The 23880-nt window shown below is 41.0% G+C and overlaps 1 protein-coding gene across 2 annotated transcripts in view; it reads right to left on the bottom strand.

Annotated features, from left to right (window-relative positions):
• Positions 1–23880, bottom strand: part of SMYD3 (SET and MYND domain containing 3) — a 333084-nt gene that overhangs the window by 156034 nt on the left and 153170 nt on the right. The window contains exon 6 of one of the 2 annotated variants that reach the window (XM_083432246.1): positions 8502–8540. The exons of the other annotated variant lie outside the window; for it this stretch is intronic. Within the exon in view, the coding sequence (XP_083288372.1) occupies positions 8502–8540 (39 nt within the window). The remainder of the gene's footprint in view (positions 1–8501; positions 8541–23880) is intronic. 2 annotated transcript variants of the gene reach the window in all.

Below are 23880 nucleotides of genomic sequence, written 5' to 3'. Positions count from 1 at the left end.
TCATCTCTTGTAGAATACATATTGAAGGCTACAAAGACATAAGCCCAGTTTGCAAATCATGCCAAACCCATGGTCATCTGCAGGGATTTTTCCAGGGTGGCAGAAGTGCTGGCAAAGTAAACACTTTGGTATAAAAAGTGATATAAAAATCAGAGAACAGGTTTAAGATTTCTGGTACACCTGATTACTGAGCAGTGGCAAGGGCTGAGTAGATCTGGCCTCTTAAGAAAACTGAATTGTAGGTCTATCCCTTGGTAAGTTCTCAATAGACAGACAAGCTGTCCTTCTACAGGTGGACTTGGTATGCAAACCATGTCTTTCTGGTGACGTCTGAAACTATCAATTATTACCTGGCTCCTTTACCTGCTCTAGCCATTAATTAATTGCACTGCTGCTACAAAGAACTTCACAGCCTTTACGTCACTGGATTTCCCTTAAACACACACACACACAAGCAACATTGGACTACACTCCTTCCTTCTTTCAGAAAAATGGGTATAACAATACCCATCTTAAAAATCTATAAAATACAATACAGGAAAGGGGTTAGGTTAGTAGGGATATTTTTTTTAAGTGAGAAAGGGTTGTATCCTATCCTAGACCCCCTCAGAGGAGGCCCATTGAAAATAGTGGCCTAACTTGGGTTCATTGATTTCATTAGCTCTATTCTGAACAGGACTAACATGGGATACAACCCAGAGTCTGCTCATGTATGAGTCAAAAGAGAAGTCTTCCCCATCTACAACTCTGCTACATGGCAGGAACAGAGAAAAAAAAATCTCTTCTCCTAAATCTCTTCTCCCAAAACAATTCTAACCACCAGACAGAATCTGGGCACAAATGAGCTGCACTATGTTTGCTGAAGAAAACCCGGCAGCATCTTAGTAAACCTATAATCCACTGTGACAACACTGACACCTAGCTGCTCGTGTATCCAAACTACTCCATACATTCTACAGTGGTGTAATGCACTGATCACAAGCTACACGACACTTTTGCAGTTATAGATGCATCCACGCCATCGCAGGTGCTAAGTATTCCTCTGCTTTTAACTCTTCTCACCATCTTGCCACCAGTATAAAACCGCCGCTTGAAAAAGCAGCATACTGCTTCCCCGAAGTGTTCGGATTAGCTGTTTGGCAAGCCCCTATCAAAATGCTGCTGCCAATCCTTTTGTAAATGTACGTGGGTGGGATTTTCCTTGCCTTAGCCCCCCAGCTCCAGAAGACTGCTTGTTATCCAATAGCAGAAATAACACACTGGATCTCCTCCCCCAATTCAAAATCTTGCAGCACTTGCTATCAAGCCCAGGAGATTACAGAAATGGCAGCATATGAAGCAATTTGGCAAGAAGGATTTGGATTCAATTTCATCCAACCTATCGATGCAACAAGCCAACGAAATTAAACAATGTGTGCTCAGCACCTGACTCACCTTTAGAAACAATCAGAATTTGATTGACCCATTATTACTAAGAGAGGGTTGTTGTTTTCTAATGAAATGCTACTACTGTACATCATCATGGTTTCAAAATATGCAGCTGCAAGTGATTAATTATACTCTGGAAGAACCTAACAACCAACTCTTCTATTTAAATTACATATGGCACCTATTAATTTATTTGCCCTAATTATCAAAGCAGGAATGCTGTACTGCACCCTCTATCACAGAGTCTGCTTCAAGAATTTGCTTGTTTCCCCCTCCCTTCCTTTCTATTATGTGGCTCCACTAATGGCAAGAGTGTATCATAACTTAATTAGTTAGCACTGATTTGTAATCTGCACACTTCCGCTTAATTGGCATTTTTCACGGCACCAGCCTTAATCGTATGTTTTGCATAACTAGCAACCTTTGAAAAAGGAAAGCCTTGGGGGAGGGGAAGCCATAGTTTTTTTGTGAAAAGTGTGTGTGCTGTGCCCTTGCTTCAGAGCCAAACGGCCTCTGAAATCCATACAGAATGCATCATTTTCTGGGCATGAAAACTACATGGCTATGCAGGGCAGATTAACAAAGAGTTTGTTCGCATGACACAGTATACCATAAAATAAACAGCCAATGAATTCACATTAGGAGCTGCTTATTCTGGAGTGATATGCTAGTGACTTCTGAGTAAACTCTGGTAAAGCATGGCCTCTCTAGAGACGGTGATGATTTCATAAGAAGCTAGAAAAGTCATATTGAGTCCGTCCCGTCCCCCCCAGCCACCCTGATTTCTGTTACTATTCTAATGGTGGAAATGAGGTTCTTGCTCCACTTCCAGGCTAATGACATTTGAGCACTCGTGACATTTGCACTAGTAATTGTTTGCAGCCATGACATTACTCACTATGCCAACATTTCCTGAAAAAACCGACTGCAATTTAACTGTTAGACATTATCTGTGTGTAAAAATAATAGGTGCATAAACAAGCCCACAAATATCCAAATAGGTAGCTCGCATTAGAAATATGTTGCACACCACCCAGCTCCATTCTGCATCATCCAGGCTGCCTGCCTGCCTGTTCCTCCTAGATCTTCAGTCCTGAACGATGGTTATCTGCAGGGAAGAAGGCTCTACCATTAAGCAGAGTGAGCCTTCTGCTTCAGCCTACTGACTCTGGGTATCAGGAAAAGGCAGCAAATTGTTAATAAATGTATTATATTATATATATATTTTTACTCAGGGAGTAAACAACGTCGTTTTCATTTGCAGCACAGTCTGTCTCAGCCAGCAAAAACCATTTGTCCAGCCTTGAATACCATGCCCCTTGACTTTGGTAGGGAGCAACATTTACAGTTCCATATCAGGCGCCAAAATATATTGGGCCAGCCTGCTTTTTGTCTGGAGTTCTGCTCCTGATCTGTTACAACAGTCTTGCTCTAGTCTGTAACCTCAATTTATTGCCACCAAAGGTGGTGACAACCACTAGCTTAGTTGGCTTTCAAGGGGCCACTCCTTTTCTCTGTCCTAAATCTCCAAAGTATTGCCAGGTATCCATTACAGCTGTCCTGCACACCCACAAACTGCTTCTTAAGACATATTTTAGAAAGTTTACTTTCTTCAATGAAGGGTTTAAATCCAATAACCCAAAAGGAAAAAGTGTAGCTTAGTTCCTATAGATTTCATACTAGTCTCAGCTCTCTAAAAGGCTACTGGAGCCCAGAATTCAGGTCCAGGGCTTACAGCATCCAGGGTCATTATAGGAGTTCTGTGATCCACAATAAGATGGTGTGCCATGATTTACAATTTGGATTGTTTCGAAGTCTATTTTATCAAAGTTAGTTATTTTCCTTTGACAAGAGAAGAGACCTTGCATTTCTTGGATTTTAGCATGATTCCAACTGTGTGTATTTTTTTTAATAAAGAATGGCTCTGCTGGAATCTTGCATGATGCTCATTTACATTTATTTTGATCACGAAAAATTGAGGATATTGTACACTTTTCAGAAATACTATCTGTCAGCCTGAGGCAAATTTATTTGCTAGACATTGAGAGGCAGACAAACAGAAGTTCAAAAAGTTGACTTCCTTAGCCAGTAAATATCAATCAGTGTTATTCAAATCAATAGCTTATGCTCTGGCATTATCTTCATCTCCTGCTGAATTTGCTGAGGCACATGTTGTGAAATGCATCACTAAGTGGTTGCATTATCTTATTACTTTTTGTGAGGAGATAATTTTTGCATTATCTATATTCTGCTGTAGCCTGTGGCTAATACAGAAATAAAACTGAGTGGAAATTAAACAAACACAATCTGAAGATGGGCCTTGAGCAGGGATTTGGAGTAACCTGTCATCAGTATGCTGATAACAATTCTATCTCTCCATTCCATCTGAATTAGGAGAGGCAGTTCAGATGCTTGACCATTGAATGAAGGCAGTAATGGGCTGTATATGAACCAATGAAATGAAACTGAATCCAGACAAGGCGCTATGTACTGTGTGTTGCTGGTTCTCAAGTCTGAGAAGCAGGGAGAGGGCCAGTTCTTGGCAGGACTGCACTCCCCTGGGAGGAGGAGGAGATGTGTAGCTTAGAGGTACTTTTTGATCCATTTATGGTGCACAGGTAACCTTAGTAAGCTGTGAATGCCTATGGCTAGTTCAACAGCTACAAGTCTTCCAGAATAGGGATAGCTTGGCCACAGTGATCGCAATATTCTTTATGTGAGTCTGCCTCTGAAACAGCTCAGAAGCTGAAATTAGTGCAAAATGCAGCAGCGAGGCTGTTGATGAGTATATTTGGACAGATACATATTAACAGGTTGGATTTCCAATTTGCTACCAAACCCAAATGAAGCTGTTATGGCAAGCTGCGGAAATGGAACTTGAGTGGGGAGGAACAGAATAGAATTTCCAGTGAAAGAATCAGCATTCTGTTTATGGTCAGACCAGTGAAGTCTGGAGAGAAAACTTAGCTAACAGAACAGTACTGGACGGGAAATAAGAAGCTGGGCTACAAGTCATGAAGCTCATTGTCTCATTTGTAATAAAAAAAATTAGGAGATTATTATGAGTAATTGGGTAGTCTCATGGATGCCAACATGAGCTCTTTGGGTGAAGGGTGGTGGGATCTAATTATACAAGCGTCTTCTGCAGATGGGCTGATTGGACAAATGAGGGGTATTCCCACTATATGTCAGCCTATTTTGTTTGCTCTTCCAAATGGCTTTAGCATGGGAGAAACAGATGAATACCACACTTTGCTTATTCCAAGGCTGAGCAACGAAAATGCGGTCAAGTCTGAGCCTTGGTCTCACTATTGGACCGGATTGATCATACATTTTTAGAAAAGAGAACAAGCCAAAGCAGAATTTATTTATTTTTAAGGTGAAAATAAAGAACACAAAAGTATCATGCGGTTAAATGTTTATGGGGAAATAATGATTATTTCAGACATGCTTAAAATTACCCTGTGGCTGTTGAGGATCTCTTATGCTGCGCTTTGATGGGTGAAGCATAATAATGACAAGTAGTTCGGCAGACAGCCGTGCATGTTTTGCAGAATTATATTCCCCATCTTGTCTTTTTAATTTATATGCAAGGTACTTGCTAGTCCATGGAGAGAATCTTTTCAAGAATAACTACTCAGTATTTTTGTACTGCGTTGATGAGATGCTTCCAAAATCTGTAAAGCATCAAGGTAAAGTATCTGCAAAGCCTTTGCAAACCTAACAGCATATTTTAATATACAGTGAATTCTCCAATTTGCTTCTACAAAGCACAATTATAATCTAAGCAATGTTACCAAGAATGCTGAATACTACAAGTCTACTACTGTTTATCAGAAAGACACTGAGTGAAAAAAAAAAAAGCCAAGAAAGTATGATTTACATGCAGGATATCAAAAAAGGATATTTGTCTCAGTGCAAATTTTATAAATAGATTGAGGAGAACAGCATTATGATCTTCCTGGAAAATTCCTTTTAATACAGTACTGGATTAATTTTCCATTCAGATATTTCAGCTATGCTTCAGTTACATGAAAACTTTTCACACTACCCTTTAAAATAAAATTATGAAAATAATCATGTACCTAAATAAAAATTGCTTTAGCAAAATGTTAAAAAATAATTTAAAAATTTGTTCCTTAAACATTTTTTTTTCTCAGGCGAATGTTCTTTTCTCCGCTCTCAGAACTACCATATGTTCACAATGTGGATGGAACATAGTGAGACTTACGCACAAGGGACGCATTTTACAGTATATGTAACACCAAACCTTGGTTTACTGCTCTGTGGACATGCTGCCATGAGCCCAATCAAAGCATCAGGCTTGCATCTCCTTTCCTACAAAGTAGCTGGGAAGAGGACTTCTTGGGAGATTAGTTTCACTTTCAAAGAATGTCACCTGGGTGAGTTGTACAAACTACAAATCTGGCTCACAAGAAACTGACAAATTTCAAAACTTTGCCACAAGATTCTTTGCTAGTTTTGATGTGTAAGACTACTTACCCCTCTAAAAATTCATTAACTTTGAATGGGAACACACAGGACAGGTAATTGATTTGTAAATCTGTATTATTGATGACTAAGATATGCATGTCTATTGTGCGCTACGTAAAATAATAATTTTCAATTATGGGTATTTCCACATCAACGGATGCTGAAACAGAACACAGACTTGTGCAAAATAAACCAATTGCAGTGGAATGGAAAATACCAGACGAAAGTGCAAATGAATATCAGAATGCTTTAAGACATCTTTCTACATTTCTAGGAAGCACTAGGAGCTGCCAGTCTGGGAGCATCCCTTTACAGCTTTCTTGAAATCACATGGAGCAGGACTGGAATTTGATGGCAGGTAATAACGGAGCCCTGCTAAAGTGCAAAACAAGTATCCAGGCAAGAGACTGTTTTTGACATAAAGTATTCTTTTTAGACTTTTCCAGTTTTGTGATCAAACCTGCCACAAAGCATGTATGGTGCAGCATATTCTAGTATAATGATTTTATGAATGCTATTGTCATATTAGCTTTTCAAGGAAGACTGAATTCAGAAGGGAAGGGGTTACTAAGTCTGTGATGTGAGCAAAAATTATTAAAAGAGTGAAGGAAGCAAGGATAAGCTGGTTTTATTATTATTAATTTAATACTTTCATAATCTGCCTGATTTACTGAGGCAAGGCATGACTTAGCATGATATGATCCTATGTAATAAGTTTTATGGAATCATTCAGCTTGGGGGTTTTGCTGTTATAACTGCACACATCCCAGCTGCACCAAATAGATGATGAAATCAGGGACTTAGCTCTCTATGCCCATGTAGGAAACAGAGAGCCAGAACAAAGGCATACTTGTCACTCTTAAAACGGGTACAGAAAATCCCACAGAGCAAATATACACTTTAGGGGGGAAACTGGGATTTTCTAAAATACAACATTAGGGGTGTATTATAAACAAAACAGAATGAGTCTTCATATGTAATGTGACTACAAGATGCTATCTTGACAAAAACAATACAGATGCAATGTACTGTTCTTCATAGTTTTAAAAACAACAACACTAAGCTCCATTTTGTGTCATTTGAACTGATCTGTATTCTCTGTTAGAATTCTCAAGTTTACATGAGCTAAATTGCTAAGAGCACTAGCCTATTTTAGCCAATCAGAAAGGCCACTGAAAAACAAGCAAGACTGCACTATAATAATACAGGAGGATATGACAGACCATGAAAGCTAATCCATATGAAAAAAGCAGGAGGAAAGATTTTTGACTCTCACTTCTAAAAGCTAAAACAGATGAGTAGAGGTCCCCGGCCGTACCATTTCAAATAGCAGACGAGAAAACCAATGTTTGACTGCTGCTCTGTACGAAATGTTTCCAATATACATGAAGCTAGTACACAAGGAAGGTTCTAGGTGAGCAGTCTAAAGTGTTAGAGCTCAGATACATTTTCCTGAACATCTAGCTCTTTTAAGCTCTAAAGAACAGGGAAGCAGAAAGAGCCACAAGTGAGTGGTGCTTCCTCTTTCTGATTTTCCGGTGTGGCATCATTGTATCTAATAGCAAACTCAGGTGGTTGAATGTCTATCATTTTGGAAGGTGTACCACCCACCCTGCTGCCCAGTGGCATCCTCAAACAAGCCGACAGAGGCTGTCTCAATGGAAAATGAAGGCTACAAGATCAAATGGAAACCCATCCAGGTTAATATGCCGCCTCCAAGTCAGGATCTTACATTGTAGCATCCTCAGAGGTTCATCTACACAAGTCAAATCAGGATATGCCATATGGTTCCAACATAGCCTCCTTCAGGTTGCTGCACATTCTGCAAAACATCTGGCATGTGACTGCTTGTAAACCAGGTTGGTTCACAATATACATATACTTTTCCTATGATTACAATGTTACTACGCGTATGCATATAAAGGTTAAGCTATGTGGCAGCATTTGAGACAAATCAACATGGAGAGCATGTGGTTGTGTAATGGGTTAAACACGCTATCAAATATGCGCATACTACTGAACTGTTCAACAAACTCAAGGACAACACTGTTTCATTAATTTTGGCATGTATAAAAATATGCAGATGCTATACAGGTAGTGAGCATAATTAAGCCTGTGACATTAATGTGCCTTTCATAATTAGCAACTGAATAATAAAGTAATAGACATAAGTTAATGCTGATAAGGACAAAGTAATGCACACATGAAAAAATAATCCTAGCAGCAAATACACATTTTTGGTTACTCCGGGGTGGGACAGGCATGGAAGATAATTACAAATGAGTTGAAAAGTCAGGAAAGATGTTATAATTTGGAAACTGAAATAAAATACCATGCTAATAAATACTAATATAGAAAAAGTACCAAAGAAATTGTACTCTGAAGCAAATAAAACGGGATGCTTAATTAAGATGTGACAACACGAGAAGAGAAGGATGAGCTCCAGAACAGAGTGATATGAACGTCTCAGCATGAACAGCAAACAAATTTGGGGGTGGAAGAATAAAGCATTCCTAGTACCACTGAAATCAATCCATCTTAATTTCTATTCACTTAAATCAAATGTAAGGACACTTAACTTTTTCCCACTGCGAATTCATAAGGAAAAATTGAAGAACCTAGAGATGAAAAGAAAACAAAATCACATGTAAAATATATGCTCAGAGACTTTCTTTCACCTAACCATAAAAAACAGAATTCTTTCATTCTGCAATTACCGCTTGCCAAAAGCAAGGGTATGCCCATAATAATTAGAAAATTATTTCAAGTAAGGCTACATATTAAAATAGCAAGTGGCATTATATTTTCTCTAAGGGCCTCAAAAATGAAATGAAGTCAATGGTGGAAATAATAATACTAATAGTAGTAGTAGTTTGGATAGCCTCTCCAACGGAATGTGGAGAACCATGTTGTTGAGTCAATACAGTATGTCGAGAAAATCAGATATATTTGAGGGTCTTGCTATTCTGTCAACGTTCTGTGTGTAACCCACCAGATGCTGCTACCATGCAAGCCTCATTAAAATTAATGGGAGTCACTCAGGAGCAGCGCTCAGTGGATTTCTCCCTCCAACACTTCGTTATTGCTATTGCTATGATGCATATCACTGCTTTATGGCATTCTCTGTGAATTTAACGTTTTAAAAATAGAATCTCTATAAAAATTATCTAATATTTTCAATCCACGGCAAAGGAAGAACAAGGGCATCGTGAGTGAGAAAAAGGTGAGAGAGAAATAAAACTGCAGGTAATTAACAGTGATTCATGGCTTTACTCAGTCACGGGCTGTGTCGAAAATGGGAGGGAGATAAAGCCTGAAAACTACACAACCACTCCCAGAGGTGGGGGGGGGGGGGACAGTGGATTAGTTATTCGGTCCAGCATCCTATTAATACTTCAGAGGTGTAGCATCTTAAGCTGAAATCAGGAGGGACTGAACAGTTTAGCACATCAGAAGTTATAAGATAAAAGAAACAGTGTGGGGGCTATTTCGCTTGTGCAAATGGTTTCCAAATGATCCTTCTCAGCTATCCCCAATACACATGCGCTTAGTGTGTACTGATGCTCCACAAATATACTATGCATAGGATAGCACTATTCATCCTGAACTGTTGTCAGCAAAACTAAAGCTTTTTTAAAAAATAACATTTCTAGGGTTTTCTTTCAATACATGTAACTTTGAACGAGGCTTGCCTTCTTTCAGTTATCCATAGGAAAATGCCCAGAAGTTCTCAAGGAATTACTGTACATTGCAGAAAGACTGAGACAGCAAAGCAAATCTTGTTCTCCTTGAGAATAGTCAGTTTCTGCCTTTTATGTACAAGTGAGTTTTCCCTAATTATGTAGGTACTTCAAAAAACTATGCCATAGAACTATTGGGGGATATTCTCAGTTAACTTACAAAGTTGACTGGAAACTTGGACATAGTAAACTTACCAGAACTGAGCCCCCAAAGGAAGAAACAGCTACTCACCTGTAAAGAATAAAACACCCATTAGATACATTACTCCCCACAAATGGAGTAAAAAGTAATACTTTCTAAGGGGATGAGTTAAGGGGGGGACAGCTTGAAATTAGTGACTACATTTCAGCATAGTGTTATGTTGATTTTTCCATTGAAATCAATGGAGTTTACTACAGATATCTATCAATGGTTTTAAGCACCCCAAATCTGGTGCTAGATTGTGGCCATTATATCAATAGTACACTCCTATGCATGGGTACTAGGGGTGTGAATCAGCTTTACCTACTTCCCAAATTATGATAAAAGTAAGGGTAATGTGGGTTAGGTTCTTACATGTCCAAGTTGAACTGCACTGTTAACAAGGTGTCTCAAGTGAGACCATAAAGTAAACAGTGTTAGGATATTTCCATTCCACCTTAAAAGGGAGCAGGATGTTTGTGTCACAGCCTGCGTATTTTCCTGTTTCACAGGATGTTTATGTTGTGTCTTTGCTTTCGTTTCTCTCTCTCTGCTGGAGACTCTGAAGCAGGCAGTCATGTTTTTCTTTGTTCTGACCAACGCTGAATAAACTTGTAAATAATGCTCTCCTGGGTGCATCTTTCGCTGTGTGCATATCTGCTGATAGAGCGTGCTTGGCTCTGGAATGTGGGAAGCTATTTCTGGAGCTCGTGTCGCTAACTGCTGATACTGCGTGTCTATGGGAGATCAATGGACGTCCGGAGACGACGTGGAGTCGAGATGGACTTTGTCTCCCTGGCAGTATCCCAACATCTGTAGAACACATGACTTATGGGGAGCCATGGCAAAAATGGCTAGGTATTTCACAGTTAAAGGCCCAGCAGGAAATCAGAATCTATTATCTGGAGTAATTTAAAGAGACTCTTGGTTTCCTGCCTGTCTGGATCTCATATGCTCTTTTATGGGAGGACAAGCTTTTAAAAAGAAGAGTCTCATTTCTTCTGAAGGATTAACATAGGGATCTTTTTAGGAGGCTGGAAAGCGAAGCCTTAGAGATATGAAACATGTTTTTATAGACTATGCTTTGCTATATCCACTCTCCAGCTAACCATAGACTCAACTCTTCCCCATCTCTCTTAAGAAAATTTTGCAAACAAACCTAAGTCCCTCAAGAGGGTTTCCTTTTCATAGTTTGAAATTTTTGCTGGATTTTCTACAGCTCTCTAGACTCCAGCCCTGCCTCAGGCAAATTCATTCTTCCTTGTGTGATGAATGGCATAAAGGATGTTTGCTTTCTCATTCACAAAAGTACCCTCTGCAATTGAAGTCTCATTGATTTGCCACGCACACACCTTTTACAAAATGCACCATTTTATGGGTGAAAGAGATGCACATATATCTGTGGAACATTTAAAAATAAATTCAAATATGTTCTTAAGTTTGAAAGGTATACACTTTTAAGGAATAGTTTTCAACTGGTTTCTTAAAAAGCTCCTTTTAAAATACAGACTAACTATGGAAAGAAGTTTAGCCAGGCTTGCAAGGCACATGGCACATTAATGAAAGCTGCATTTACCCTGCTTTGGTTTTGATGGGCCTCATCACATTCATAAATTTTCCAGGCTTCATGCAGACCTATTAAGCCTCTGTTGCTCAGCAAGCAAAGGGACTCAAATTGGACCATGACTAAGGTTGGAAAGGGGGCAACCCATGTGTAGACATGGCCAACATTACATCCACCTACCCATACCGTCTTGGTGGTTCACATTCACATGGATAGATCTGAAACAATTAAAGTTCCAGTAATGTCCTGAACATTATAAATTGCTTTAATGTGGGGGCTAGCTATAGAGAAATAACGGCACTGAAATCTTTATATGATATTATACTGAATTAAAAACTAGCCTGCAAATATAGTTTAAAGACAGATTTTAAAAAGCATACTGGGCAATTACAACAAACAAAACATTTTTATATAAAAAAGTCCAGTTGCTATATTCCAAAAATTGAAAACAATCATGGATAAGGAGCAGCCAATTTGCAGAGTATGTAGGGTATTTTTAAGAAATGGTGTGAAGCAATATTGTTTGTATCTCTTGTTTTGATAAAATAATATTAGAACAACATACAGAGCAAATCCAACAATATCATATTGAATTTCAATGTTTTACCAGCACTCAAGAGAAAACACTGAATGAAAACATTGCTATAGAGAAGATTAAATCAATAACACCTTCTTTTAAAAATGGAAAACCACTTAGTCTTGGTGGTATACAATTGATTATTGCAGAACATTTTCACTCAGCTCAGCTTTTTTTTAACAAGTGCCCATCAGTTTGACAGGTAGTGTTTATGAGGTTAATTCAACCTGCCCCGCCCAAGTCAAGCTGCACTGGGGAAAGTAGGGTACCTCTTCAAAGCAGAGTTACCGTACTTCAACAGACCAGGCTTGGCATATTGCATATAGAGGTGACACCTGGTCGAGCTTGCCTGAAATGACTCTTGCTTTCCCTGGTCCAGAACACACTTTGCCTTCCAGCACCACTAGCAGTAGCAAACCTGCCTCTCGAACTGCAGAGAAGAGTTGAATAAAGGGAGGAAGAAGAGCAGAGGGCAAAGTATATTCATTTCCAGGGACTGGGTGAAAACTATTGATAAAAAGATGCCTCTCTTGAGCTTGGCAAACAAGGAAATACACTCAAGTCTTAATAATAAAAGTCATTTCACTGTATGCTTTTTTTAAAAAATGGGAAGAACTTCAATGGAAGCAGGGGCAGAGTTCAATTTTGAGGTATCCCAGTGGAATCATTTTTAATGGGTTTCACCCAACAAGCACTGAAGTAGAAACCGAGAGCCCGGGATCTCTCTTTTCTTAATATGTCCATGGGAGGGGTACTTCATACAAATTTACAAATCTTATATTTTGCAATTTGCCTGGTCCAAAGCCATGAATCTAAAGATCTGTACACTGAATAATTTTATAAATCTCAGGAGAAGCAGTGCTAACTGCAGAGGTATGTGCTCAAAATATCTAACATTGTCTTCTATAAATCAGTAACAGGTAGGTAGCCGTGTTGGTCTGCCGTAGTCAAAACAAAATAAAAAATAAAAAAGATCCTTCCAGACCAACCAAGTTTGTTATTGGTAAAGAAGTATGCATGCACACGAAAGCGCATACCAATAACAAACTTAGTTGGTCTCTAAGGTGCTACTGGAAGGGATTTTTTTTAATAAATTAGTAAAACACTGGAAATGCCAGTGTAATTAAAAACAGCATTATGTTAAACATGCATAGAAACAATATCCCTTCCACCATGATTAACAGTACAGGTATTAATTATGATTGCTATATGCAACCTCCTGGTACAAAGGCACTATGTCTCTGTATAATCAGTTGCTGGGGAGTAACAACAGGAGAGGGCTACTGCTCAAGTTTAAGCTCTGCTAGTGAGCTTCTAATATGTCCAGCTGGACACTGTAGGAAATGGTGCTTTAACTGCAGGATGAGTCAGATGAGCCCTTAGGAGCACAGGAAGATTCCCTTTACCCAGTCAGACCATTGGTCCATCTAGTTCAGTATTGTTCACACAGTGACTGGCAGTGGCTCTCCAGGGTTTGAGGCAGGCTGTCTCCCAGCCCTACCTGAAGACACCAGGGATTGAACCTGGAACCTTCCAAGCGCAAAGCAGATGCTCTACCACCCTCTCCATTTGTGCTGTTTTTAGAAGGCTGGGCAGGGCCCATACAATCAGGAAAGTCGGGGTAGTAAATAATGGGATTTCAGCAAGTGGCCCTTGTCTCCCTGGTTAGAGCAGTGCTGTAGGAGAGAGGCAGAAGGCAGTTTTGCTGAAGGCTGATATTCTGCTGGTACAGTGGAAATATATTGTGATCTCCATCAGTGAAAAGTTGTTCAGAATGGGGGAAGACAGTAGATGTGGAAGACTTTATATCAGTCAATGGCACTGGTCTGATCCCCTAGTTGTTTTGGAATGGGAGAACCTGTGCACCTCCAGAAATTATTGGACTATAACTCCCACCATCCTTGACAATTGGTTGTGAAAGTTGAAGCTGATGGGAATTGTAGTGCAGCTGCATCCAGAAGGCCCTAGTGCCACATGACCTCCCAGGCCAGGAGGACTGTGCGACTGCATCAGCAGGAATGGCCCAGGCGAGTTCAGAAAGTCAGCATCTGATTTGTCGGACTCCAATTTGAGTTCCACAGAACCAGACAACCCAATGCAAGTTCAAAGATTTAATCTCCAAATACGTTTTCCTATTTAGTATGCTGGATACTTATGATACAAGAGTCTTGAAACAGAGGGCTGTTTCCCAGATCCACTCATGCATCAACCCGGCCCTCTGTGATTAATCTGCCACTCATCCAGAAACTGTTATTTTAACTAATAAAGAGATCCAATCTTGAAGAGATTATCATTTCCGATGCCCGTCTATAGCTAAAAGAACTCCATGCATACATTTGCAAGACAAATAAACATGCTGGCGCTGGCTATCACACAGCTAGAGCAACTAATAATGGTTGGCGATATGGATGCGGCGATTGATTGCATGGGTAAGGGTAGATGAGCTTGATTTATTCTTCTCAGCAGTTGCATTGCTAATCCAGGGCCTTGCTTCATGTTATCCCTCCTCTTTTTGTTACTTTCAGTAGAATTAATTATTTCAGCTTCCTGTTTATGCAGCAGCAATTCCAAAAAGACAAGAGTCCAGAGATGACGGTTCTTGCTCGCATACATTCTCGAGAGAACCACAGGAACAGTGAAGGTGTGACATACCTTACCATTCTGTTTGCTAGGAAGCTGACCCTCAAAATCAATTGTGATGCACAGTGTAAGAGCACCACAGAGAGAAACTGAAAAATAGATGCAATGAGATGGAGGTGTATACAGACATATAGAACTCGATAAGTGACCCCACTGTACAACTGAACACATCATGTATTGTTCGAACTGAGCAAGGGCAAAACCAGTATTCTTGCAGCAGAACTGGCTATGCATAACACTGATTGGTTGGCACCCACATGTCCCACTCCAAGCAACATCATAAAACTGTATTCTGCTTTAAGGATAGGGGACATAGAAATATCAGTAAATTTGCATTCAGTGCTTTCAAAGGAAGACCACCAGAACACAGCCCACTCAAGCATGGGTAGTCTTCTCCAGCACTGCACTCCCAGTTATGATTGCCCCCCACTGCAGAGGGGGGCTAATATAAAGGCAATTCTATTTGGAAAGGGATAGAGCTGATTCCTAGAGAGAAGAGAGAGACCACAGAAACTGCTAGAGAACAATCCAGCAAATTGCTGAGCAAATCAATATAAATCATAATCTGGCCAGGATGGCAACAGGGTGGATCATGTGCAACTGATGAAAGTGAGCAGTTACGCCATTTAATGGTGGTGTGTGTGTGTGTCAGATTTTCTGGGCTGGGAAAACATAAGCTGAATTTCAGGGAAATGAGATGGTGGTGTTTTGCTATTGATGCTGTGTAGAAGCCCTATTAAAAAATGAATAAAGCATGGCTGTTCCACAGTAAGTGCCCAGTGTGGAAGCAGCCCAAGTCCAAACCAATTTATTATCCTTTCACATCCAGTCTGCTCCTAGCAAGAGTTCCTTTTTTTTTTACTCCTTTTTTATTAGCATTCTGAGCTGTATTCTTACCTAAGTATAAACATACACAATGTATCAACCAATCTCCATTCAGTTTTGGAAAATTTTTATATTATGGAAGTAACAGGATATTTTCCCAGCTTGATTATTCCCAGTTATGCAAATGAGTTCACCACACAAGAATTTTAGCATGTTTCCGAAAGAAAGAAGAAATTGCACCAATGTATATTCCCTTGTAAATTATGCTGTCAAAGCTCTGAAACTGTAGGTCTTGCAATTAAAAACATATTTCCCCTTTCTGAGCTATAATCCAAGATGATATCTTGTCAGACAGTCAGCTGGCAACCGTATTGCTTGTCTGTGTTTTACAGTTATTTCCACTTTCCAGATACTTGGAACCACTCCCAAACCTGTCATATAGAAAGTGTGAATATGTGCTTGGCATTTTGCATCCTTTCACAGCCGTTGTAACATACCGCTTCTTATCTTCCTCCTGTTCTGCCGTTGAGGACTTAGTGGATCATTATTTGTCTAGCTCCTCCCCTTTGACTTTACCACCCTGGGTGACCCTGCTGGGAGTACAAAACTCCTGGCAACTTCGCTCACAAGGGTCATAGGAACGTGCAAGCCCACTCACCACAACAAAGTGATGATCCAGCAAGTGAGCTTTCAGACAGCACTCACCTTGTAACTGTGCATTGCCACAGCGCAATCAGAAGCAAGTCTTGAGTTCACATGTGCCACCTACCAACCAGCCACCACACTGATTATTAACATGATATATCCCATTATCAAGAATCCCAAGCTTAATACACATAGGATGTGGCAGCAGTGTCTTCAACTATAAAAATCCCAAACATTCTACAGGCAACTCCCCATTTGTGTGTGATCAGCACCTGTGCGGCTGCCAACGTGTGCCCTGTTTTCATAACTGCAATGGGGCGAAGGTGGAACGGGGCAGGCTGACACATGTCCCACTGACGCACACAAGAATGCAACCCCCACGTAAATGGGGCGTTGCCTATAGTAAAAATGTTAAAATTCACTTAGGAAGAATTCACATCCTGGGAAAGTACTATAAGATCCCATCATATATGTCACGTTTCAGTTCTGCTGGGATGCTTGGCTGATAGTTTCAACCTTAAGTGAAATCCCAGGGATCAAACATTCAGCAGAAGGTCTTCTTGGCAATAGCACCTCATAATCCCTCTAGAAGTTAAGAGTGGCATTAACACTGTAAACCAGGGGTGGGGAACCTTTGGTCCACCAGATGTCGCTGAACTACATTACCCATCAGCCCTAGCAAGCACACCGATTGTACACCTTTTAGGCACCTGCCATGTTTGGACAGGTCTTTCCAGGCTGCAATATTGGTCAGTGTGATGGACCAATCAATGGACTATTGATATTATGTGGTGCATTATTAGGGTGTTTTATGTATTCATTCGGTGTAATCTTGCCCGAGGTCTTCTGATGACAGGTGTGGAATAGGTTTTTAAATAAATAACCAATGTCATTAAAGACAGGTAGACAACTGCAGGCATATGTGTCCACAGATAATCCAACCTCTACATATTCAGCCATAGTGAGATCACTCAACATTCTTTTCATGCTAAAGTTGGCAGCTAATTGAATTCAGTAAGTATGTCTAGGGAAAGTTATTTTTAGTGTGAAACTTGTGGCGCACACAGAATCCTTAAAACAATGTCCCTGCGTATTGCAATGAGCTTTTTTTTTGGAGGGGGTGGTTAATAAATCAAAACTAAGGCTTTCAAGGTAGCACTTTAGATAGTTAGGTTCAGTTGCTGTTAAACTAACTGCCCATGTCTTATCTTCATTTACTAGCCACCTGTCTAAAACGAAACCACCTTAAGAACTGTAGCTTAATATATAGAATGAAATAAAAACATCAGTGGTATTGAACAGTGTCTAATATAAGTGTCCAGTATGATTTATTTCTCTCCTCAGTGCCTAAGGGAGGGCAGTAGAGGTCAGGTAGTCTTTGATAATGGTCTGAAGAAGGCTGAGAATTACTTTCACAGTGCAAGAAAGTCAGCCTCGGTGTCTTTTGTGCCAGGAAGAAAAACCTCACCGCTTTTGCCGACATAGCAAGTCAAGGAAGATTACTTGAAAAAGTATATTGAAAAGACTTTGTGAAACTGACATTAGTTTGGTAATTCTTACCCATAGACAAGGACTATGCATGTGTATCAGATCTTAGGAGCACAAAACATACTACACTTCCCATAACAAAGTAAGTTGTTTATTGATTTCCCCAAAGCTCCTAATGGCCAAATGTTGTTAATACACATTTTGCATGCATGCATATATGTTCTTATCAGGAATGGAAAATACAAGCATGCTTTGTAAGGCAAAGGCAAAATGGATGTTTGGACTACAGGAGCAGCCAGCCTAAGGGTGGATGTCAATGTAACGCTAAGTGGAATAAGAACAACATGGTATGCTCACACAATGGGACTTTCTCCCGCCCCCTGGCCTACCTGTCAGAAAGTGTATGCCAAGTCCAAAGTCCAGTGGTCAATCCACACAAGCATAGTCCAAAGCCAGGATACACAGTCCAGGGTCAATCCAAGTAGCCAAGTCCGGCAGAGTCAAACCCAAAGCACAGTCCCATGGAGGTTCAAGGGCAACCAAGTCAAGATCCACCAACATGGGCAGTTGAACAGACATAGCACCTCAGCTCTGCTTCCCTTTTGTACTTTGCATGCTGATTGCAGCATCTGGGCTTGATGAGACAGGTGACTCTCACCTGTCCTGAGCCTAATCCACTTGAGGAATCACACCCCTCCTCCCAGAGCTAGTGAGCCCCACCTAGCCGTTAGGGAGCTGGGCTGTGGGCCTATGAGGTAGGCAACAACCAAAGTCCATGGGCTAGGCAAATGTTCACATCCAAAGCAGTCTTTTGGCAAGCTTTTCCTTTATTTAAAATGTTCATATGTCACATTTGGTGGTTAAAACCCTTCCAGGGTGGCTCACTATAACGTGTTAACAGACCATTCTGCCTGGAGCTTATGGTAGCCCAAGGCATCTGGCAGGCCTGGGGTTGGGGAAGACTACACCAAAGTAATCACTAGCAGAACCAGCTATAATACTCAAAAACAAACAAACCCAACATTAAAAATTGAGCTCTATAAAATACTAACTTCCAATAAATACCGTATTTTTCGCCCCATATGACGCACCGCCTCATAGGACGCACCTAGTTTTTTGGGGGGAAATAAAGGGGAAAAAATTATTTCCCCCCCCCAGGCGCGGGGGCTGGCGCGGGGGAAGCCTGAGCTTCCCACGACCCCAGCCCCCAGAACAGGCTGCCGCCCCAAGCCTTGCGCGCCCGGCGGGACCTCCTGCAGGGCGTGCGAGGCTTAAGGACATCTGCCCGAAGCAGGAGGCGGGCTCCGCAGCTCACCCCCTGCTTCAGGCTGCAGGCTGCCGCCCCAAGCCTCGCGCGCCTGGCGGGACCTCCCGCCGGGCATGCGAGACTTGCGGATGTCTTCCTGAAGCCTGGAGAGCGAGAGGGGTCGGTGCGCACCGACGCCTCTCGCTCTCCAGGCTTCAGCGAAAGCCTGCATTCGCCCCATAGGACGTACACACATTCCCCTTCATTTTTGGAGGGGAAAAAGTGCGTCCTATAGGGCGAAAAATATGGTAAATACAGATCAATTCAATTCAATTCAGAAACACAGTAAAACCTATTTAAGCTCCAGAACAAACACGTCTGTGGGTTCTCCTAAAGGCCTGAAGTGATGGGGCCTAATATCTCCCAGTTGGCAACATGTTCCACAAACATTCAGCAGGGCTGCCAGAAAGCTGCAACCAAGCAAAATAAATGCACCCAATTCCTAATGAGGCATGAAGGCCACTGAGTGATATTGAGCAAATTGCTAGCTCTGTTTTCCACCTCTCTACCCGAAATGCAACTCCAACTTCCAGTTGCCTCAGGAAGCAGAAGTGGAGGGAAGCACACTCCATGCCCAGGGACCAAGGGTCTCTGGAAGGATACACACCATGCCTTCCAAGATGAATACCACAGCAAGAGTGTGGCACCAGCCATCAACCAGAGAAGCAGCACTTGCAGCCTGGAGCTTGTTCCCACTCCTTTCCAGAAAGAATGCTTTGCCACAAGTAACAGTGTGCATACTCTGTCACTGTTGAGATGAATGAGGGCTGATGGGTTGATTGCAGCATCTCTCTTGAAGCAAGGGAAGGTCAGCCTGGAGCCCTGGAGCCTGCTGGTTACAGATCCCTACTTACAACTTACCTCTTCACTCTGGCATCATCAAACTAATCTTCCTCCTCTACTTTTTCCCGCCATTCTTCCTTCTCTTATGTGTCTTGTCTTTTTTAGATAAGCCTGAAGGCAGGGTGTGACTCCTGAACACCTTTGAGTTAGGATGGGACCAATATATAAATAAGCATGGTGCTGTAGCGTCCAGTTCAAGGGCTGCTCTCCAGAAGATATAACAGAGCAGGACTCCGTCCTGTTATATGGTGTGTAGGAAGCGCATGACAAAGAACAGCAGAAAGCAGTGAAACTTTGTTGCTTGCCCATTTGTGTTAGGAAAATATTTATTGTGAAGAAGTAAGGCTCTCAGTACTGATGTGACTGTTTGGGAAATATACACCATATTATATTCAGTCAGAGAAAGAGATTTTTCCAGGCAATTTTGGTTGTGTAAATGTGAACAGATGAATAGGCTGTCTGTAGTGCTTTGTTTGCCGCATGCAGGAAAAAAACAAAACAAGGCTTTTGAGTTTTCTAGCTTTTCACAGCAAAGAGAGACATAATCATAGTTATAGACAGCAATAAAATGGCACACAATGGGGGAAAGGAGCAAGTTCTGTAGTCCTAGATAATTTGACATATTCAAGTGTGGCCTGACTGGGGGGGGGGGGGCAAATGACCTTGAAGATAATTAAGCTGAATTGTAAGGCTGGGGCTCAGTCAAGTATGACAATACATTCACATCTTCATAACAATGCTAAGCAGCCATGAAACAGAGTGGAGTATTGATGCTTTCTTGCCGTCAATTTACATTTTAACCACATTTGGGTTTTATACCTTGTAGCTGCCCCATTTCCAAACCACTGGTTTCTGCTTGAAAATGTTTGGTGCAGAAAAGTTGAACTTCTATGAATTTCCCAGGAAATGTTGAGCCACGATTCCTGTCTAGCCTGCCTAGCAAAAATCATGTCAAGAAGACATGTAGGAAGAAAGTACCCTATGTTTTCCCCCTGGTTTCTGGGGATAAGAAATGCATACTAAAAATATATAGAAATGAAAGCTCAAACTTCTGAAGCTGCCAAAAATCAAGAGAACACTGACAGAATTGATCAAAACTTCCCCATACTGAGTGGAATTAGCTCAATCTCATTTTGCAGTTTGATAGCTGGTAAACCTACTAAATAGTGCCTGTAGTGATGAATTGCAGGGCCTGAAGGAACAACTGGATCTCTGTGGCAGAAGACCCTTCACTGTTTGAAGAAAGTAGGCAGAAGCTTCCATTTGACACTAACGTACGACCAGTCATAAAGAAGCTCATAACTTTACAAAAGCACCACTGAAGAGTTAAGAGGATGAGCTGGTCTTTATTCTTTATTGATGCCTTAACCTACACTTTACCTCCGATTGCAAATGCAGTTCAACTTCTTTAAAAGCTCACAGACAGACTCAGAGTCATGTATAAAACCTGTCATAGATGGTTGAAACTCATAATCACTTCCAAACTCAGTTTAACTTCTAATGTTAGTTATTAATTGTTGATTCAGCTTGCTTGACATGCGAGTGGGAAAAGCTCTGTGCTTACCTCAGTTTTAAAGTTTCAACATGCTAGAAGTACGTGCATACACATTTTGCGCAATATGTTCCGCTTGTATTTCGGTATTAAACTTGATCACAAAAGCGTTTTTGAAGCAGCTCCAAAAATACAATACAAATGTCACTCGGATAACAACTTTCTTTGCTGACGTGTTGCTATTTAGCAAACTACAGTATTTCGGATTTATTTTTTGTAATTACCCACTCATAAATCAACTTAATAAAACAGTCCAAGCATAAAGAAAATGTATCAAATATAGTATCCATCATACTATAAATCACACTAAGATGGGGAAGTTAATAGGCTGCCTCCAGGCTTTCTTTTACAACTATAAAGCCAGCATAAATATGAAGCATAAAGCTTTTTGGTTTGGCAGTATGCTTTATAGCAAACCACCCTTAGGATAAGTTGCCTATATGTTCTATAAATTCTTTTTCAGTAACAGAACCTTAGACTGATACTGAAGTGGTTTCAAAACTGCAATCTCTCTTTGACAATTTGAAATTGAGATTTTCTTTAAGGATCCAGTAAACCTAGAGTGACAAATTCTCCTGATTTTCAAATTCGCTTTCATTTTGTACGTACTACACTACTTCATGGATACATAAAATCCAAGGTCAAGATGGTATATCATCTATTCCAATCACCCACATATGATAGTAAGTGACAATACAGTCACACCTTGGGTTACAGACGCTTCAGGTTGCTCTTTTTGGGATACGGACGCGCCAAAACCCGGAAGTACCAGAACAGGTTACTTCTGGGTTTCGGAGCTTTGCGCATGTGCAGAAGCACCGAATCGCAACCCGCACGTGTGCAGACGCTGCGCTGTGGGTTGCGGACACTGTGGATTGCAAACGTGCCTCCCACACAGCTCATGTTCACAACCCGAGCGCCCACTGTACACCCAGAATAGCTGGGGCAACCCAGCCAGATGAACGGAGGCATGAATGAATGAATGAATAAATAAATAAAGCACCCCACTAAGGTTGTCAGTGCAATAAAAGACATGGCTTTAAAACCTTACTAAAAGTTTTTACAAGTGCAGCTAACAAATCCTTATTGCAATAATATGTTAGGAGAAATGTACTACCCAAAATCTCCCATTCTGTGAAACAATCAATGTCAAAGGAGACTTTTTACACAGTAAATCTGACACATGAAATCTGCAAGAGATAAAGGAGTCACTGCCAGGAACTTCACAGTCTGCAACTGAAACCTAGACTGGTGTCAATCCTGGGAGTGGGTGTGACAGGGCCTTAGATCCCTCCCCCAGGTGAAGACTGGAACACACAACATAAATTTCTGTGATTGGCAGTTTTCTGGAATGGCTAGTTCTCTTATAAATACTACAGCTCCAGCTTTTTTACTTTTGCCAAGACAACATTGTAGAATATTCCACTTGCTGCACTGCAATAAACTCCAGCAATAAACCTCAGAGGACACACACACACACACACACACACACACACACACACACACACAGGTCCTGGCAGACAGCAACTGGGAGTATAATGTCTTCAACACTTGACTGCTGTAAGAGAAAAAAAGATTCCAGGGAAGCCACAATTGAGGGTGCAAAACAGGATGGGTTAAGTTTGGCTGGTAACACTGTTGTTCTCCCCCTAGAAGAGAGTTTTAGGATGCCTGTAGAAGGTGAGCTTCTTGAGTCAATGTAACAGCCTGGAACTCCTGCTGTCATAATGCAATGCATGCATACACTGAATATTTTCTCTAGAGGTTACTGTCCACTTGAGCTGACTACCTATTTGCATTAAGAAGCAATCTTGCTCTTGCTCTATATATTGCTCAGAATCAGCTATATTACAATTCTGCCAGACAAAAATGTTACATTTTAATTTGAAAGCTTTTCAGATTCCATAGAGTTAACATCAAACCACGTGCATCTGAAACTTACAGATACTGGTCTAGTTAAAAAGGCAACTTTTGTACCTCCCTGTTTCAAAATCCACATGGATTATGAGAATAACAAGCGTGGATGTTTAATGCTAGACCTTTTGTGGGCTGCTGTGCTTCTTTGTTGCCCGGCAAGTTAGGCTAATGATGTGGCGTTCAAAAAACAAATACAGTACTTCCTTGGTAAAGAAGATTAGCTGCAAATTAGGATCACATTAAGCCTTTTAGTACACAATTCAGTAAAACAATCTGACCAAAATAAAGATTTACTGTGTACAGATTAGTCTTTAACACACACAAAGGGAGGGGGGATAATGTTTGGTTCACTAATTGCTGGGGGGGGGGAGAAACAAAGCTATCTAAACAATGGGCTGGCTCAAACAACACAGTGAGCTAAACTATGGCTTACTGGGACTGTGTGGGCTCCCTAAAAGTAGCTGACAGCCACTTTGCTCACTCCCAGTCCTTGACTCAGAGTCAAGAGCAAACCTTAGCTACAGCTCAAGGTTCTGAAGACAGAGCTTAACCATAAGTCCCCGTCTGGATGACACACTAAGCCAAACTTAGCTCAGCTTGACAGTAAAAAGGACTGGGGAGGAGACAAGGTTCTGCAAGCCACTCTCCAGGAGCCTGCACATTCACATGGTCCCAGGAAG

This window comes from Podarcis tiliguerta (genome assembly GCF_965153285.1).
Source record: "Podarcis tiliguerta genome assembly, chromosome: 3".
In the NCBI taxonomy this organism is placed as follows: Eukaryota; Metazoa; Chordata; class Lepidosauria; order Squamata; family Lacertidae; genus Podarcis; species Podarcis tiliguerta.
This window is presented reverse-complemented; position numbering and strand designations above follow the sequence as displayed.